Source organism: Antedon mediterranea, chromosome 9 (assembly GCF_964355755.1).
Source record: "Antedon mediterranea chromosome 9, ecAntMedi1.1, whole genome shotgun sequence".
Lineage (NCBI taxonomy): Eukaryota > Metazoa > Echinodermata > Crinoidea > Comatulida > Antedonidae > Antedon > Antedon mediterranea.
In genome coordinates this window covers 25356988-25371409 of record NC_092678.1, presented here as the reverse complement: position 1 = coordinate 25371409, position 14422 = coordinate 25356988, and the positions used below count along the sequence as shown (strand labels likewise).

At 34.4% G+C, this 14422-nt stretch overlaps 1 protein-coding gene across 1 annotated transcript; it reads left to right on the top strand.

Moving 5' to 3' along the window:
* Nucleotides 1-4750: 4750 nt before the first annotated feature.
* Nucleotides 4751-13547, top strand: LOC140059455 (uncharacterized). The gene is made up of 3 exons (XM_072105383.1): nucleotides 4751-4862; nucleotides 11481-11570; nucleotides 11917-13547. Exons 1-3 carry the CDS (start codon nucleotides 4805-4807, stop codon nucleotides 12117-12119), a joined length of 351 nt encoding a protein of 116 aa, XP_071961484.1. The 5' UTR covers nucleotides 4751-4804; the 3' UTR covers nucleotides 12120-13547.
* Nucleotides 13548-14422: the final 875 nt, after the last annotated feature.

Genomic DNA, 14422 nt, shown 5'->3' with positions numbered 1-14422 from the left:
GGATTACCAATAGTAGTTGTGGTTTTTGCTGCTATCATACATTTTTTAAACTGAACTTTTTGCTAGTTATTGACCTATATCAAATCAAGCTGATTTAAATCAAATATTTTATTTATTTATTTATTTATTTGGAATTACACCTTTAGATCGGTGGCACACTTAGCACAAAGGTGCATCCTTCACAATATAAAATATAACAATTAACAGAAAAGTAAAAAAAGGCAAAAGCAACTATCAACCCCTATCCTACTTAATGTAGCAATGTAGATAACATAGTTATTGAGTCATGGAATTCAGTGAATCATTTCGAAATTGCCATGCTTGTTTTAGGTATCTTTTACAAAAACTATCCAAAATATTTTCACACTCTTCATCAATTAAATTATCTGACTCGAGTATCCCAAAATATATTTAAGTTTGTCATTTTCAGGAGAAGTATAAAAAGTATCAAACATATCTTTGCTGCCATTTCTATACATATCCACATATAAATTAAATAATTCCTGATTACGTATATTATTTAAAGCTGGACAATTAAGGATGAAATGATGGATGTCTTCGTCCGAATTTGTACCGCACAATTTACATTTTTTATTATTATCAATATTCCAATTTGCAGTTCTATCATTCAAAGGTAGAGTATTTGAACGAGCTTTAAATTTTAATAGTGATCTATCCATGTTTGATGTGATACTAGTTTTAATGAAGTATTTCATGATATTAAAGATGTGTATGATGGAAAAATACATTTATTTTTATTCCCATATAAGTACGGGAACTATTGAACTGGGATTACCAATAGAGGGGGTAGTTGTATTTTTTGCTGCTATCATAAACTTTTGAAACTGAACTTTTTGCTAGTTATTGACCAATATTGTGTTAAATTAATTTGATTTAAATCAAAGAGTGGTCTATATGTTTGAGGTGATACTAGTTTTAATGAAGTATTTCATGAATATTAAAGATGTATTTAATTATGATGCATATGGGAAAATACATATTTATTTCCTCTCGGTACGGGAACTATTGAACTGAGCTTACCAATAGAGGGGGTAGTTGTATTTTTTGCTCCTATCATACATTTTTGAAACTGAACTTTTTGTTAGTAAAGTGGTCTATGAATATTAAAGGTGTATATTGAATATTCTAAGATGTGGTCAGCCCATAAGGAGTTGCTAGGATACTAGTATTAACGAAATATTTCTTGTATAAATGTGTATATGGCCATGGTATGATGGAAAAGTAAATAAAATAAAATCTACTTTTACAATCAGTACGGGAACTATCACGGCGTTTACCAACAGAGAGGGGGTAGTTGTGACAAAAAATACAACTACCCCCTCTATTGTTAATAGCGGTCTCCACCAATGTACTACAGTACTATTAAAGATGTACAGATGTATTAAAAAGATGAATAAAGATGTATTATAAATGTTTAAATTACGTTGTTTAAATAAAAATTAACCAATACTGTAGAAAGAGAAGAAATGAATCATCATATTTAATACTAATAACGACATCGCGACACCTTTTACCATAATGTATCAATTTATTAATCATATTAATATCGAACGATAATTATTCCAAGGGGACCGCGCAGAAAAGTGAAATTACTATTATATATTTTATACGGCGTCAGATGGGGCAGAGTTTTAACCACTGTAGGCTCAATTTCAACTTGTCTATTGGACCGACAGGAACTTTTGCGCAGGCGCGTTCAAATGTTGTTACTACTTTGTATACGCGCGCGTCAACTCTTTTCGTAGCCTGCGCGTTTTGACACGGTCCCTTAGAATCGTTTACTTTGACACTTGCCGCCCTCGTCAGCCACAAATTGGATTAAAATTCATATTGCGTGTTCTTATCTGTGTCGGGTCCACTGGTAAAGAGAACTTTGAACACTCGCATGATACAACAATGTTTAGTTTCCAATTGATTCTGAAAAATGAGATGTCAAATATAGAAATTATACTGGACCGTACCGCATTATACGGACATTTGCTCTAAAAGTTGAAGCTGATGACGAACCAACCGGATTAAAATAGTCTTGACGTTTAGAAATTGGATTTTTAAAAATTAATTTTATTTATCTGTCGGCGGAAAAAGAACTATAAATATTGTGGACATAATGGTGGAACCGTTAGAAGAGAAAAACACGACAGAGATTGTTGTTCCTATAAACGGAGAGGCGTTTTCAAAAACGAATACTCCAGGTAAGGATAACGTTAATCAAAATTATAAAAAAAAAACTTTAAAACATTTGTAATGTTAATGTACCGCAAGTCTACAATTACTTACAAATTAAAAAATATAACATTACATATCTATTCTATTTTTATCTAAAACTTGTGACGTATTACTGTATAGTCTTATTACTATAGAAATTATAAAACAAATCTTCACGTTAACTCCATTTACGATTTGAACCCGGTATTTGTATAACTTTATAAACACATCCTGCACATCAACTGGACTGAGAATGTCCTTTTATATTTCTTCAACACCACGAGGCGCTTCACAAGAAGTGTACGCGCACACAATTAACAATATAAGCACGCGATAAATACTATACTTTTCTGTGAATATTTCATGTTACAATTGAGGTACCTGAGTTTCATTAAAATCATTTTACAAAACCACCACATACCGTTATGCAAATGATACCGAATTATTATAGAATAACTTTGTCCAAAATCCTTTTGCTTGCAGTAAGGAAGTGTTATTGTATTTTAATTTTTCGTTACGACATTTTTAATTGGTAACCATATCAATCATTATCGTGATAATATCATGAACTTTGCCCATAAATGAAGTTCATATCTACACAGCGTAATACAATTAGGCATTAGTAATATAGAAACAAATAAACAGAAGAACACAATATAAAAGGACCTTACACAAACACAAACAATTTGGCCAATCACACAACACGATTACTCGGATTGCGCGCGTACTAACGCGTCTTGCGTTGGTGTCCTAGGTTACCATCACTTAGGATGAAACGCAATGACGTAACCGGCGCACCTTAATTTGACCAATAACACAAGATTACTTTGGTAGTGCGTATCGACGCGTCTCTGCGTTGGTTTTCTAGGTTCCCAGGACGAAACGTAATGACGTAACCGGCGCACCACAATTTGACCAATTAATGGAATAGACCATATGAATTGTCCTTGTTGGAACTAGATCCAAGATACATGACAATGAGAAAATGGGTCAATTAAATCAAGAATTACCAATAAAACAACATAAAATATATGGTTAATTGTTATCGCTTTCTAACCATAGTATTTATAGCCTACATTAAATTGTCTGCTGTCGCAATTCTATGATGAGCTTACATCTCTCAACAGAAGTCATTTGGTTTATGTTGTTCTGATGGCTCAGAAATTAACTTATATGAAATGATCAACCGACCTACATATTATACAGGCCTCAACTCATGATAACATACTTTTGGATACCTATAGCTATACCTTTTAACCCACAATTCTTCAATTTCTTTGTTGAAACCATTGAAGCTCATATTGTGTGACGAACGAGGAGAAATCTGTGTTCAAACACACTAAGGCCACTAATTTAGGGAACACTTTTGGGTCCCGAAGTTTTCCTCCTAATATCATTGCATGAATTTATGTACAGTATATGCATATTTACGACGTCGCTTCAAACTGTAGTGGACACCAAGTTTACGTTTAAATCACAAGGTTCAAAAGTTGAATTACAGATTGAATCAAACAACATGGCGTAATGATCAAATACACAGATTTCATCATTAATATTCTACAATCATTAACTACACTCGATCCGATAACGTTTGATAAATATTACCGATACCGGCTTAACGGTTTAACGACCCGATCATTATTTCTAAACATAATTATGCGACTGACGAAAACACAACGAAGTAGACAGTAGGGATCTGCAAAGAGATTTGCTAGGCCTTACTTGTTTTCCTTATTACATTTTTCAGTTATCATTCCATAAATCAAGCGATTAAATCGTCATCAAAATATTCTATTTACAGGAAACATGACCGCCGTTAAATCAGTAGATAAACAAATACATGTTTTTCATCGCTAGACGGACGCGCAAGAATAGCACGAAAATAAACCGTGTGTCGATCGGCGGATACAAACGGTGGCATATAATGATTTGAAGCACAATACCTACTTATTAGCAAGAGAAATAAAATAAATGTATTTTATTAACCAATTAAAATATTATAGTCAATTCATTTTATATTATATTACGCGCACACACTTTCTCCATTGCTAGCGCGCACTTTCTCCATTACCAGCGCGCGCACTTCACACTTAAGTTACGGCGCTGTTCATGTCTTGCATGCTCATTTTAAAATTACTTGCTTTGCCGATAATTTATAACAAAGGTTTACGAATTATAAATCTATTGTTTTCTTTTAACCGCTGTATGACCTTTCCATTATTCCATAATTATGGTCAGTAGCACATCAATAAAACACATCACAATCTGTATACATATCGCTGCTGCCATAAAGCAATTTCCATTGTCCTGCTATATAGCTTACTAGCTCATAAACTCTAAAGTTGATCACAGTCTTAGGCCAGAAAAACACATCGTGTTCTATTTTTTAGTCCCGTCTGAATTTTAATTTTATCCATCTTAAAGTTTTTTTATTTTCGCTGTGACGTTGTCGTGACTGGCGCATGTCAGTTGAGACGTATTCTTGTTGTTCGCGGAGGCGTGTAAGTTAAACGTAACGATTCGTATTGAGAAAACCGTCGTCACACATCATGCGAACGCGGTAGAAAGGCAGGCCAACATGGCGAGGCCGGGAGCATATACCAACACTACAGTCGTCTACAAGTCTCTCAGACAAGGTATGTTTTAGTATTCACTATACAAACATATAAAAAACGTGGATATTTATTATTTAGTGTTAAATATATCTACTAATAAATAATAAATTACATTTTTGCGATATCGGACATGCGATGAACAATTATGTTAAGTATCTTCGCGATTGCTTGGTTACGGTCTGATGGTTATAAACACATTTCTTTATAATTAAAATATTATACCCTCTTATTATAATATTTAATATTATTTGGTTACTTTCACAAAAAAAATCCATGTAAAATTAATTTATTGCTAACAAAATACTTTTTCGGAAACGAACAGCTGAAGCACGCCTTTGATATTTATTATGTTAAACTCGTAGCAATCAAACAAACATTATAATGCTATTTTTAGTGAATCAGTATAATTAGCTATATGGACAAATTGTTATTGCTATGAGAAGATATTGGAATATAATTGTGCTACGTTTAATATGTAAAACGTGTTTTTTACGCCTCTATTCATTTCTATTAACAATTTTACATTGTTTAAAAACACCAACGAAAAACATTTTTTTCTTCCACATCGGGCATGATGGAGTGTCTGTCTAGTAATGTTCATATATATTATCTTCATGAACTCAAAAGCAAAAAAACAACAGAATCTGGATACAGAATATAAACAAAAATTCTTAATGAATTCAATTAATGACCTCATGGTTTTTATTTAAGCAAATCACATCCATGCCTGTAATATTACATTGTATAGTTTTTACAGATATCAATATTTGAACTAAACCCAAAAGCAAATTTATTCTGGACAAAATAAATGTGATGCTATCGGGTATGTATGCATAATTACTCATACAACAGTCATCACTACGTTACAACTGCCGCATAATACATTCGTCGTATAATCATCACCCTTCGTAAATTGCTTAAAATAAATTGATTCGTATGTATGTAGTAAACATGCGTTCACACGGCCCTTTGACACGACTGTCTCATTCCGATATCCTCCAGATTTAAAAGGATAATGACGTCATAAGCTTTGAAACCTATTACTGTACTTAAATGAGGTGTCTAGAATTTGGCTTATTTTCCGTGCTTGGTTAAAACATGTTCTGTGTGTGGTTGTTATTATAATATTCATCATCTCGCGGGAATGCAGCTGATCGATATTTGTCGATTCGTTGTCTTGTTATTTCTAAGCGAGTGTTGGCTTTTTGACTATACACAAACAGAAGACAATTATTCACCGAGGTTGAAGAAAATAAACATTCGATGGCATTTAAGACAAATATGATAATGATTATGATACATGATAATGATTATGATACATGATAATGGTACATGATAGTGATTACGATGATAATGATGGTGATCGGAGCATTAAAATTAATATAGACTATACAACTTCAACCCGACACGATGATGAAACTCCCATTCAACTATGCCTTCATATAGTAGACGGTATAGTATGATTTGAGGGAGGGGCGCGCGCGGGAACATCCTTAATTTTACCGTTTGTACCAAATACGATAGGCTCTGGTGCTCAACGATATTTTTGCTAGTAGTGAATATAGGTGAAAGCCTAGTCTATCACTTAATAATATAATAATGTTTGAAAATCTGTGTTTACATAACGGTACAAAATCAGTGTTAGTTTAGCGACATTCTGGCCTCACGGGAAGAAACAATACCGTGTGCATATTTGTTAACCTGTCATTTGGTTAGGCTACGCAATATACAACAATCGGTTGAAGAAGTACTTAAAGCTTGGTTCTCAGGCAACGCAAGCATGGACGTACGCGCACCGTAAACTTGGTTACCACTTGGACGCAACGCAAGCAGGGAAGTACGCGCACCGTAAACTTGGTTACCACTTGGACGCAACGCAAGCAGGGAAGTACGCGCAAAGTAAAGCTTAGTATAGTAACTAGGACGCAACGCAAGAAGAGACGTTCGCGCACCGTAAAGCTTGGTTACTAGGACGCACAACGCAAGCAGGGACGTGCGCATACCGTAATAAGTGCCCAATCACGACACAAGTACGACGGATGATCCGGACTGTGGCTTGTAATTGGTTAAATTACATGCGTGGAAAACCAAGCTTTAAAATCTGCATATCATTTTCATTTTTCAATGTTAACTCATTGATCAAATTAAGTTGACTGGAATATATCGGAATTTCCCTTCTTTAGTTAATGATTGTTTCGACAATGCTTAATGTGTAGCACGCACATTAAAGCTGATATTGGTTGATAATTTGTATGTGGTTAAATACTTGTATCATCATATACTACATTTAAAATAAATATTAATGTAGGCCTATTAGTTTATTTAAATCGTTTTGTGTTCCACACAACCCATTGCAATATTTTAAAGTATGGTTTCCCTAAGCACCAGCCAATTAAACGACTTAAGATGAGTTCAATTTACTTTAAGTATCAAATAACCGTTACAATTTACAGCTGGATTGTTGCCATTTATCATATACAGTAATATTGTTTTTTCCCATTTGTGTCTTATATCGAAGATATATTTAGGGATCTCCTTAGAATCACCGCATCCCTAATATCTCTTTACATATTTTGTATTTCTTTCAAACAAAAAAGATTTTTTTTATTGCCATGGTATGTTAACGACGAAAAAAATAATGTAATAATTAAAATAAAGAAACAAAAGTCATAATATTGTTAATGCAATATCTACAGAATAATGATAACGAAAAACAGTACTAAGACTAACACTATAATTACGTGACGTCATTGGTCGTCGTATCAATACGCGCTCTATTGCTACATCATTTATATATTGCAAAACGTAGATTATTAAACGAAGCACGGTTCAGCTGTCTAGCCTCCTACATCATTAGTATGTCTTTTTATGTGACTTTCATATCATTAAGCGTGCGCTATTAATGTTATGTGAGCAGGCCTTGCATATACTCAGTAATTCTGATTAGTTTCATAGATGCTCTATTGATAAACAAAATATTCAGGAAAATGTTCCTGATAATATACTTATAAACACCTTTGTGTTTCGGAAGCAATAGATAGATTTGCAACACTTGCCTATTGTATTACAATTTACATATCCTCCTCCCTACAGAATAATATATAACTAACTATAACTATCTTTCTACTTGTACGCAACACAAGGGCGCGCGTCCGCGCAACGCAAGTGATTTGACCAATCACAAGCGGTAGTTCGTATCGTGGTTTTAACCAATGACAAGCGAAGTTATAGATAGTTAGCAATCACAAGCGAATAAGCCATCGCTTGTGATTGGTCAATTCGCTTGCGTTGCGTTTACGTCCTTGCGTTACGTTCTAGTGGGAACCAAGCTTAAAACGTTGCGCTTACGTCATTGCGCTGCGTCCAAAAGCGTGAACCAATGTACAAATTACACCAAATATTATTATTAAAGGAATTATTGATTTGTGTCTATTATTACACACATGCGCATTTCAGACAGCTAAATTATAGCCTTTGATTTTAAGAGTTTACCATTAAGACGAGAATGAAACTATTATTCAATGTTCATTGGCGGCCGCTAAAGTGTATACTTAATTGACGACTTAAGCACCAACTGTAAAACAACTTCAAAGAACTGTTTCTATTTCTGTTAAGACCAGTAATTATGCCTATTTTCTTGCGTTTTGTTTCCTCGATTGACAGCGTACTCAATTACAGCATTCTACTATGAACGTGTGTGAACTTAAGTGTTATTAAGCAAGTGCTTAGATTACATAATTTACTCAGACCATGTAATCCCAAATTCATACTCATGACATTATTTACATTGGCAAACTAAGACCGTTTGCTAATTACATCAAAGATATTACATATTTAACTGCAGAGGTTGGGTATGGGAAGGTTAATAATGTAAGTTGTATAAACGAAAGCTTATTTCATCGTTGCTTAATTCTGCAAAGTAAAGAAATGACCTTTTCACATTAAGTGTAGGAGGTTCACACATCCCCCCCCCGCTCTACTCTTCACACATCCTAACCATTCTCAGTTGAAAACCTATGTTTTGTAGGCCTACATTAATTACTCACTGCTGTTTACAATGCAAGGTAATCACGTGACTGTGACGTAATCCTGATCAATATTCGTTTTCATTAGAATGGTTTGATTATAATTTATGACTACTAAAACGACGACGACGACGACATGCAAATAAAGTATCACTGTTAGGCGATCTAACATTTTCTGGGTACGTTAAATCAATTTGACAATGATGTATATTGGTTATAATAAAGCTAGCATTAAAAAAAAATTAGGCAGTACATATACATTCCTACATATTTATTAATATTTCTTATTTATTGATGGTTGATGTCAACATAATTATGTTTATATTACTTCATCACAGTCACAAAGTCTACGCACGCGTACAACGTTATTATCGATGTTTAAACGCGTGCCACAAATTTCATCGATGTTTAAACGCGTGCCACAAATTTCATCAATGTTTAAACGCGTTCCACAAATTTATCGATGTTTAAACGCGTACTAAAATTTTGTATCGATGTTTAAACGCGTGCCACAAATTCCATCGATATAGAAATGCGTGCCACAAACTTTATCGATGTTTAAACGCGTGCCACAAACTTCATTCATTTCATTTCATTTCATAGTAACATTTATTTCCTTCATAATATACAAAATAAATAATATAATACAAAATTCATGACGAGAAGAAAGATAGTTAAAACAATACAATTTTTTTTTCTCATCTTTAAAATGAATAAAACAATATTATGAAGGAGGCACAATTTCTAAAAAGCAAAAGCTTGTGTTGAAAGTGCCTGAACAAAACAAAAAGTAACTAAATCAAATTAGTAAATAAATGTAAATGGTATATAGGAATAAAGTAATTACCATAACGGAATATCGACGTTTAACGCGTGCCACAAACTTCATAGATGTTTAAACGCGTGCCACAAACAGTAACTTTTGTATACAATGCACATCATTGATATATATATATATGCATGGATCAGTTTCACAAAATAAATGTTTTCACGGATACTGTGAGTACCTCGGATACTGTGAGTACCTCGGATACTGCATGGAGGTTATACCTCCATGGATACTGTGAGTACCTCGGATACTGTGAGTACCTCGGATACTGTGAGTACCTCGGATACTGTGAATACCTCGGATACTGTGAGTACCTCGGATACTGTGAGTACCTCGGATACTGTGAGTACCTCGGATACTGTGAGTACCTCGGATACTGTGAGTACCTCGGATACTGTGAGTACCTCGGATACTGTGAGTACCTGCAAGAAGTGTATAAATTGCTTTTTGAATTATACTATTGACGTGATATATTTTAAATAACCGGCAAACAGAGAGAGCAACTGAAACTAAATTCAAATATAAATGTCATTATTCAATACCACGTCATGTCATCAGATTATGTAACATTATATAGGACTACAACTGATTATGTAAGGCCATTTAAACTTTCGAGATTTTACAAATCAAAGTAGGCTATTTCATGATAGTCCAGATCCCTATGTCAAAAAAAGTGCCTTTGTGTGCAGATCATTGTGTTTATGAATATTTGAATCATGCTGGTTATAAAAGCCCATGTTGTCAAATTTCAAAAATTCATCTTTGACCTCTGACCTCAATTTGAATGTTTTGACCCATTGAAAACAAAATGGTCATATCTTTGCAACGCTTAGATTAAATGAAATAATTTTAGTGTCAAATTATTTGGGAGATGCATATTAATATTCGTTCTAATGGAAAAGTTTGTCCAAACTATGACTAATAATAATTATTTTGGATTGGTTTATTTATCAGTATTATGTCAGTGATATCACGAAGAAAGAACGCATTGCGTTCGTACAATTACACATCGTGTCATTCGCATTGCGCGCGTAAAATTACACATCGTGCCATTCGCACTGCGCGTGTACAATTACACACCGTGTTATTCGCATTGCGCGCGTACAATTACACATCGTGTCATTCGCATTGAGCGCGTATATTTACAAACCGTGTCATTTGCATCAGTTTTAACATGCGTGAGCAAAACATAAAACAGTGAAATGTCTAAAAAACCCCAATTATTCACCAGATGTCTAGAATTAATTATGATAAATATGAACCGTCGACGTTAATCCAATGATGAGATATTGTATTAATCTTAATCTTAGTCTTGTTCAACACAGCACATTGAACTAACCATAACAAACACAATGTCAATGTCAAATCGGAATAAGTCCTACTGTTTATGATAAATGTTTTTTGTTTGTTTTATGAACATTACATAATGATGTTTGTATTACCCTTCTGTCATGGAGGAAAAATCTCAATGGTTTTTTTCTTTACCACATTTTGTCTATGGCACTAAATTATGGTCCAAATTCACCTACACACATTATTATGTTAGAGGACTGAGATAGATAAAGTAGAGTGTGGAGATCGCTAGTGAATTGGAATAATGTATTAGTTTTATGTTGTTTTTATGGAATAACGAAGCTGGAGACAGAGTAAAATGGCGTCCGCATGGCGCGATGTTGTCCTGAAGTGGACAGACAACAGCTGAGAAGGAGGAAGATGATGATTTTATGGACGAACACTCCTGACACGTATAAATGAATGTCTTTTTTTAATCGTTTTGTTTTTTAGAGAAACGTTGCTGCGGTGGTCTATGTTGTGGACAAGGTTTAGCACTTGGAATCCTAGTATGCATTTACTTCGTGTTTGTTTTACCTCTCGGTGAGTCACAATTCAATCGTCATTATCATTATTATAATTGCGCGCTAAAGCGTGGTTACCATTAGCGACGCAACGCAAGAAGGTACGCACAACGCGAGCGAGTTGACCAATGACAAGCCACTGTTGAATAATCCATTGCTTGTGATTGGTCGCATTACATCCTTGCGTTGCGTCGCTAGTGGCAACCAAGCTTTATGTTTTTTGTTGATAAGGTAGATTCTGATATGTTGATACGATGTATGACGATGTCAATAAGACCGATGTGATGATGTTGATGAGGGATGTAATATGCAACCAAATCTAAATTAATAAACGTAATAATACAGTGTTTTCTTTTATTTGCTAGGCCTTTTCCTGGCGATGGTCGGAGGGCAAAAGCGACCATCGCTTATAGGCATCGGGCTGGCCGTTATTTTCGTACCTCTCATTTTCTTTGTGATTGCGTGTTTCATGGAGACGAAAAGAAGAAGGAATCGAGACCAATTCGAGACGAGATTGAGGATGAACTCAATCGAAGAGGGCTCATCTCCGCCGTCATCACCGAGTTAGATGATGCTACAACAGATAGTGTTTAACCAGCATAGTGTGACGTGGTGGATGTTTGAAATGATCAAATCCAACGCGTTTCTAAACTCGCTTTGTAACGCATTATCGAACGCATTTTTGTGTGCCAAATGTTCACTGAATGAATCCATCGATGACGTAATAGACTGATATTATGATGTAACATTTTTGATTTGGCAATGTTTTGCCTTCGAGAGGGAAATATCGAATGAAAGATGGCGTCCGAATAATTTATGTAACGTATACATCTTGTTATTGTTAACCCACATTCCAGTTGTACGCCGTCTACAAAATTACAATTAATAAATGAAATTCACAAGTTTGAGTGAAATCATATGAAAAGGTTCGGGCATATAAACGTCTGATTTTATACGCATTTTAAACACATGACCATGCGCAGTTATTTGAAATATCGCTAAAGCGCTTGTTATTTTCAATGATTTCTGGACGTACAATACTTGAAATTGTAATAATATGTTTAACAATATTAATTTGATGCAATAAATACCCCACCTTTTATACCCTTTATACGATCGGACCAATAAGTACCGTATCGGACCAATAAGTACCGTATCGGCGGACCAAATTACGGCCCGTCGAGTTAATTTATCTATCGAAGCCTTTCCGTAACTACCATTCCGTAATTTTAAAAACGTTTGTAAATTGTTATATTTTGTTTCTATAATGAATGTGTATAGCGGTTTCTAATTTTGTCAATGTTTGTATATATTTAATTATTTTGTGCAATGATATTAATATCGCATTCAAATATTACAGCTGTGTATTATAATATTATATTGTTGTTGACGTAATAGCACAATAAAGCTTGGTTCCCACTTATCCCGAACTGTCGCTTGTGATTAGTCAACTGATGTGAGTTGCGTGTACGCCATTGTGTTGCGCGTACGTCATTGCGTTGCGCGTACGACATTGCAATGTGCGTACGCCATTGCGTTTAATTGATGAGAACCAAGCCTTAATGATGGGTAGTCGTAACAAATCACGTACAAAATTCTGTCAATATGATTTTTTCGACGCACACAAATGAAAGTAACACTTACACTTTGACATTTGACCTAACCACGCCCATTATTATATAAATAACAATATCTGATATCTGAATATATAATTTTTTGTTAAGCAAAAGTACTTAATAATTACTTTACTGAATAAATAATGTACGACATAAAATGCATTACATAATAATACACTTAACAAATAAGCATTATTACTTAAAAATTAAGTAATTATTAGTTCGTCAGTGATATAAGTAAGATACTGTGTTGGTGTGGTATCTGTCTTGTACCATTTGTAAGTCAGTCTCTTAAGACCTAGCAGAGATGACGGGCATTAATATATTAAACATTGTATTACTTTATAAATTAAATCTTCATAAATTTACATTGATATTGATATCGTATCAAGTTTATTTACATTTGTTAATCGTGATATCTCCTCCATGCGCAAACATCATTATTCATGGGCGCCTTACGTATAGGCCTATATGGGAGAATGATACTGTAGCATGGTATGGGGAGTGATGTCAACTGTGACGAGGGCCATACATTTCACGCGCGCGTACTAAAGCCGAACAATTATTATCAGCCTTAGAACGCACGCACCAAAAGTTGTACTGTTCGTTCATCGTAAACTAAATGACTGTTTGTGTATTGAGCTCATAGAATAGCAGAATGTGTAAGCAGAATGTATTAAATGTTCCGACACTTAATTCAAGCGATCGATCATGCTGGTCTATGGCGCGCCAAGCTGGTCATAATAAGTGCCGAAACATTCAATTTAAACAAGAAGATTTCGTTTGTGAAATATTAGGATATGCGCACTATAGCCTGTAAGTATAATACAGCATATGGGTTTTGTGGATTGCTTTGTAAATAATTGTTTTATGGACGGTTGGTCGAATATCTTCTCGATTCAATTTTCTGGTCCGTCGATTCAGCTGTAAAATTGCTTCAAGACTTCCATTTACCACGCATGCGCTTTTGGGTTCTAAAATTAAATTACGATGGATTTCCTCTTGTGGTGTTGGCGCCGAGTTTTCGTATATCAATCAAATGGTTTAAACCAGCATAACACGAAACAAATTTATGAATAAATAATCATAAATGCGAACTCAACAGAAATTTGTTGGCGTGTAGATTTGATTTATTAAAACGGTAGAGGCGGCGTGTTATAAGTTAAAAATACAATTGAACAAAAACAATAGTTAAGTATGGCATTTATATATTGGTGTTATGATTGGTTTTCACTACATAATATGTAGTGAAAAC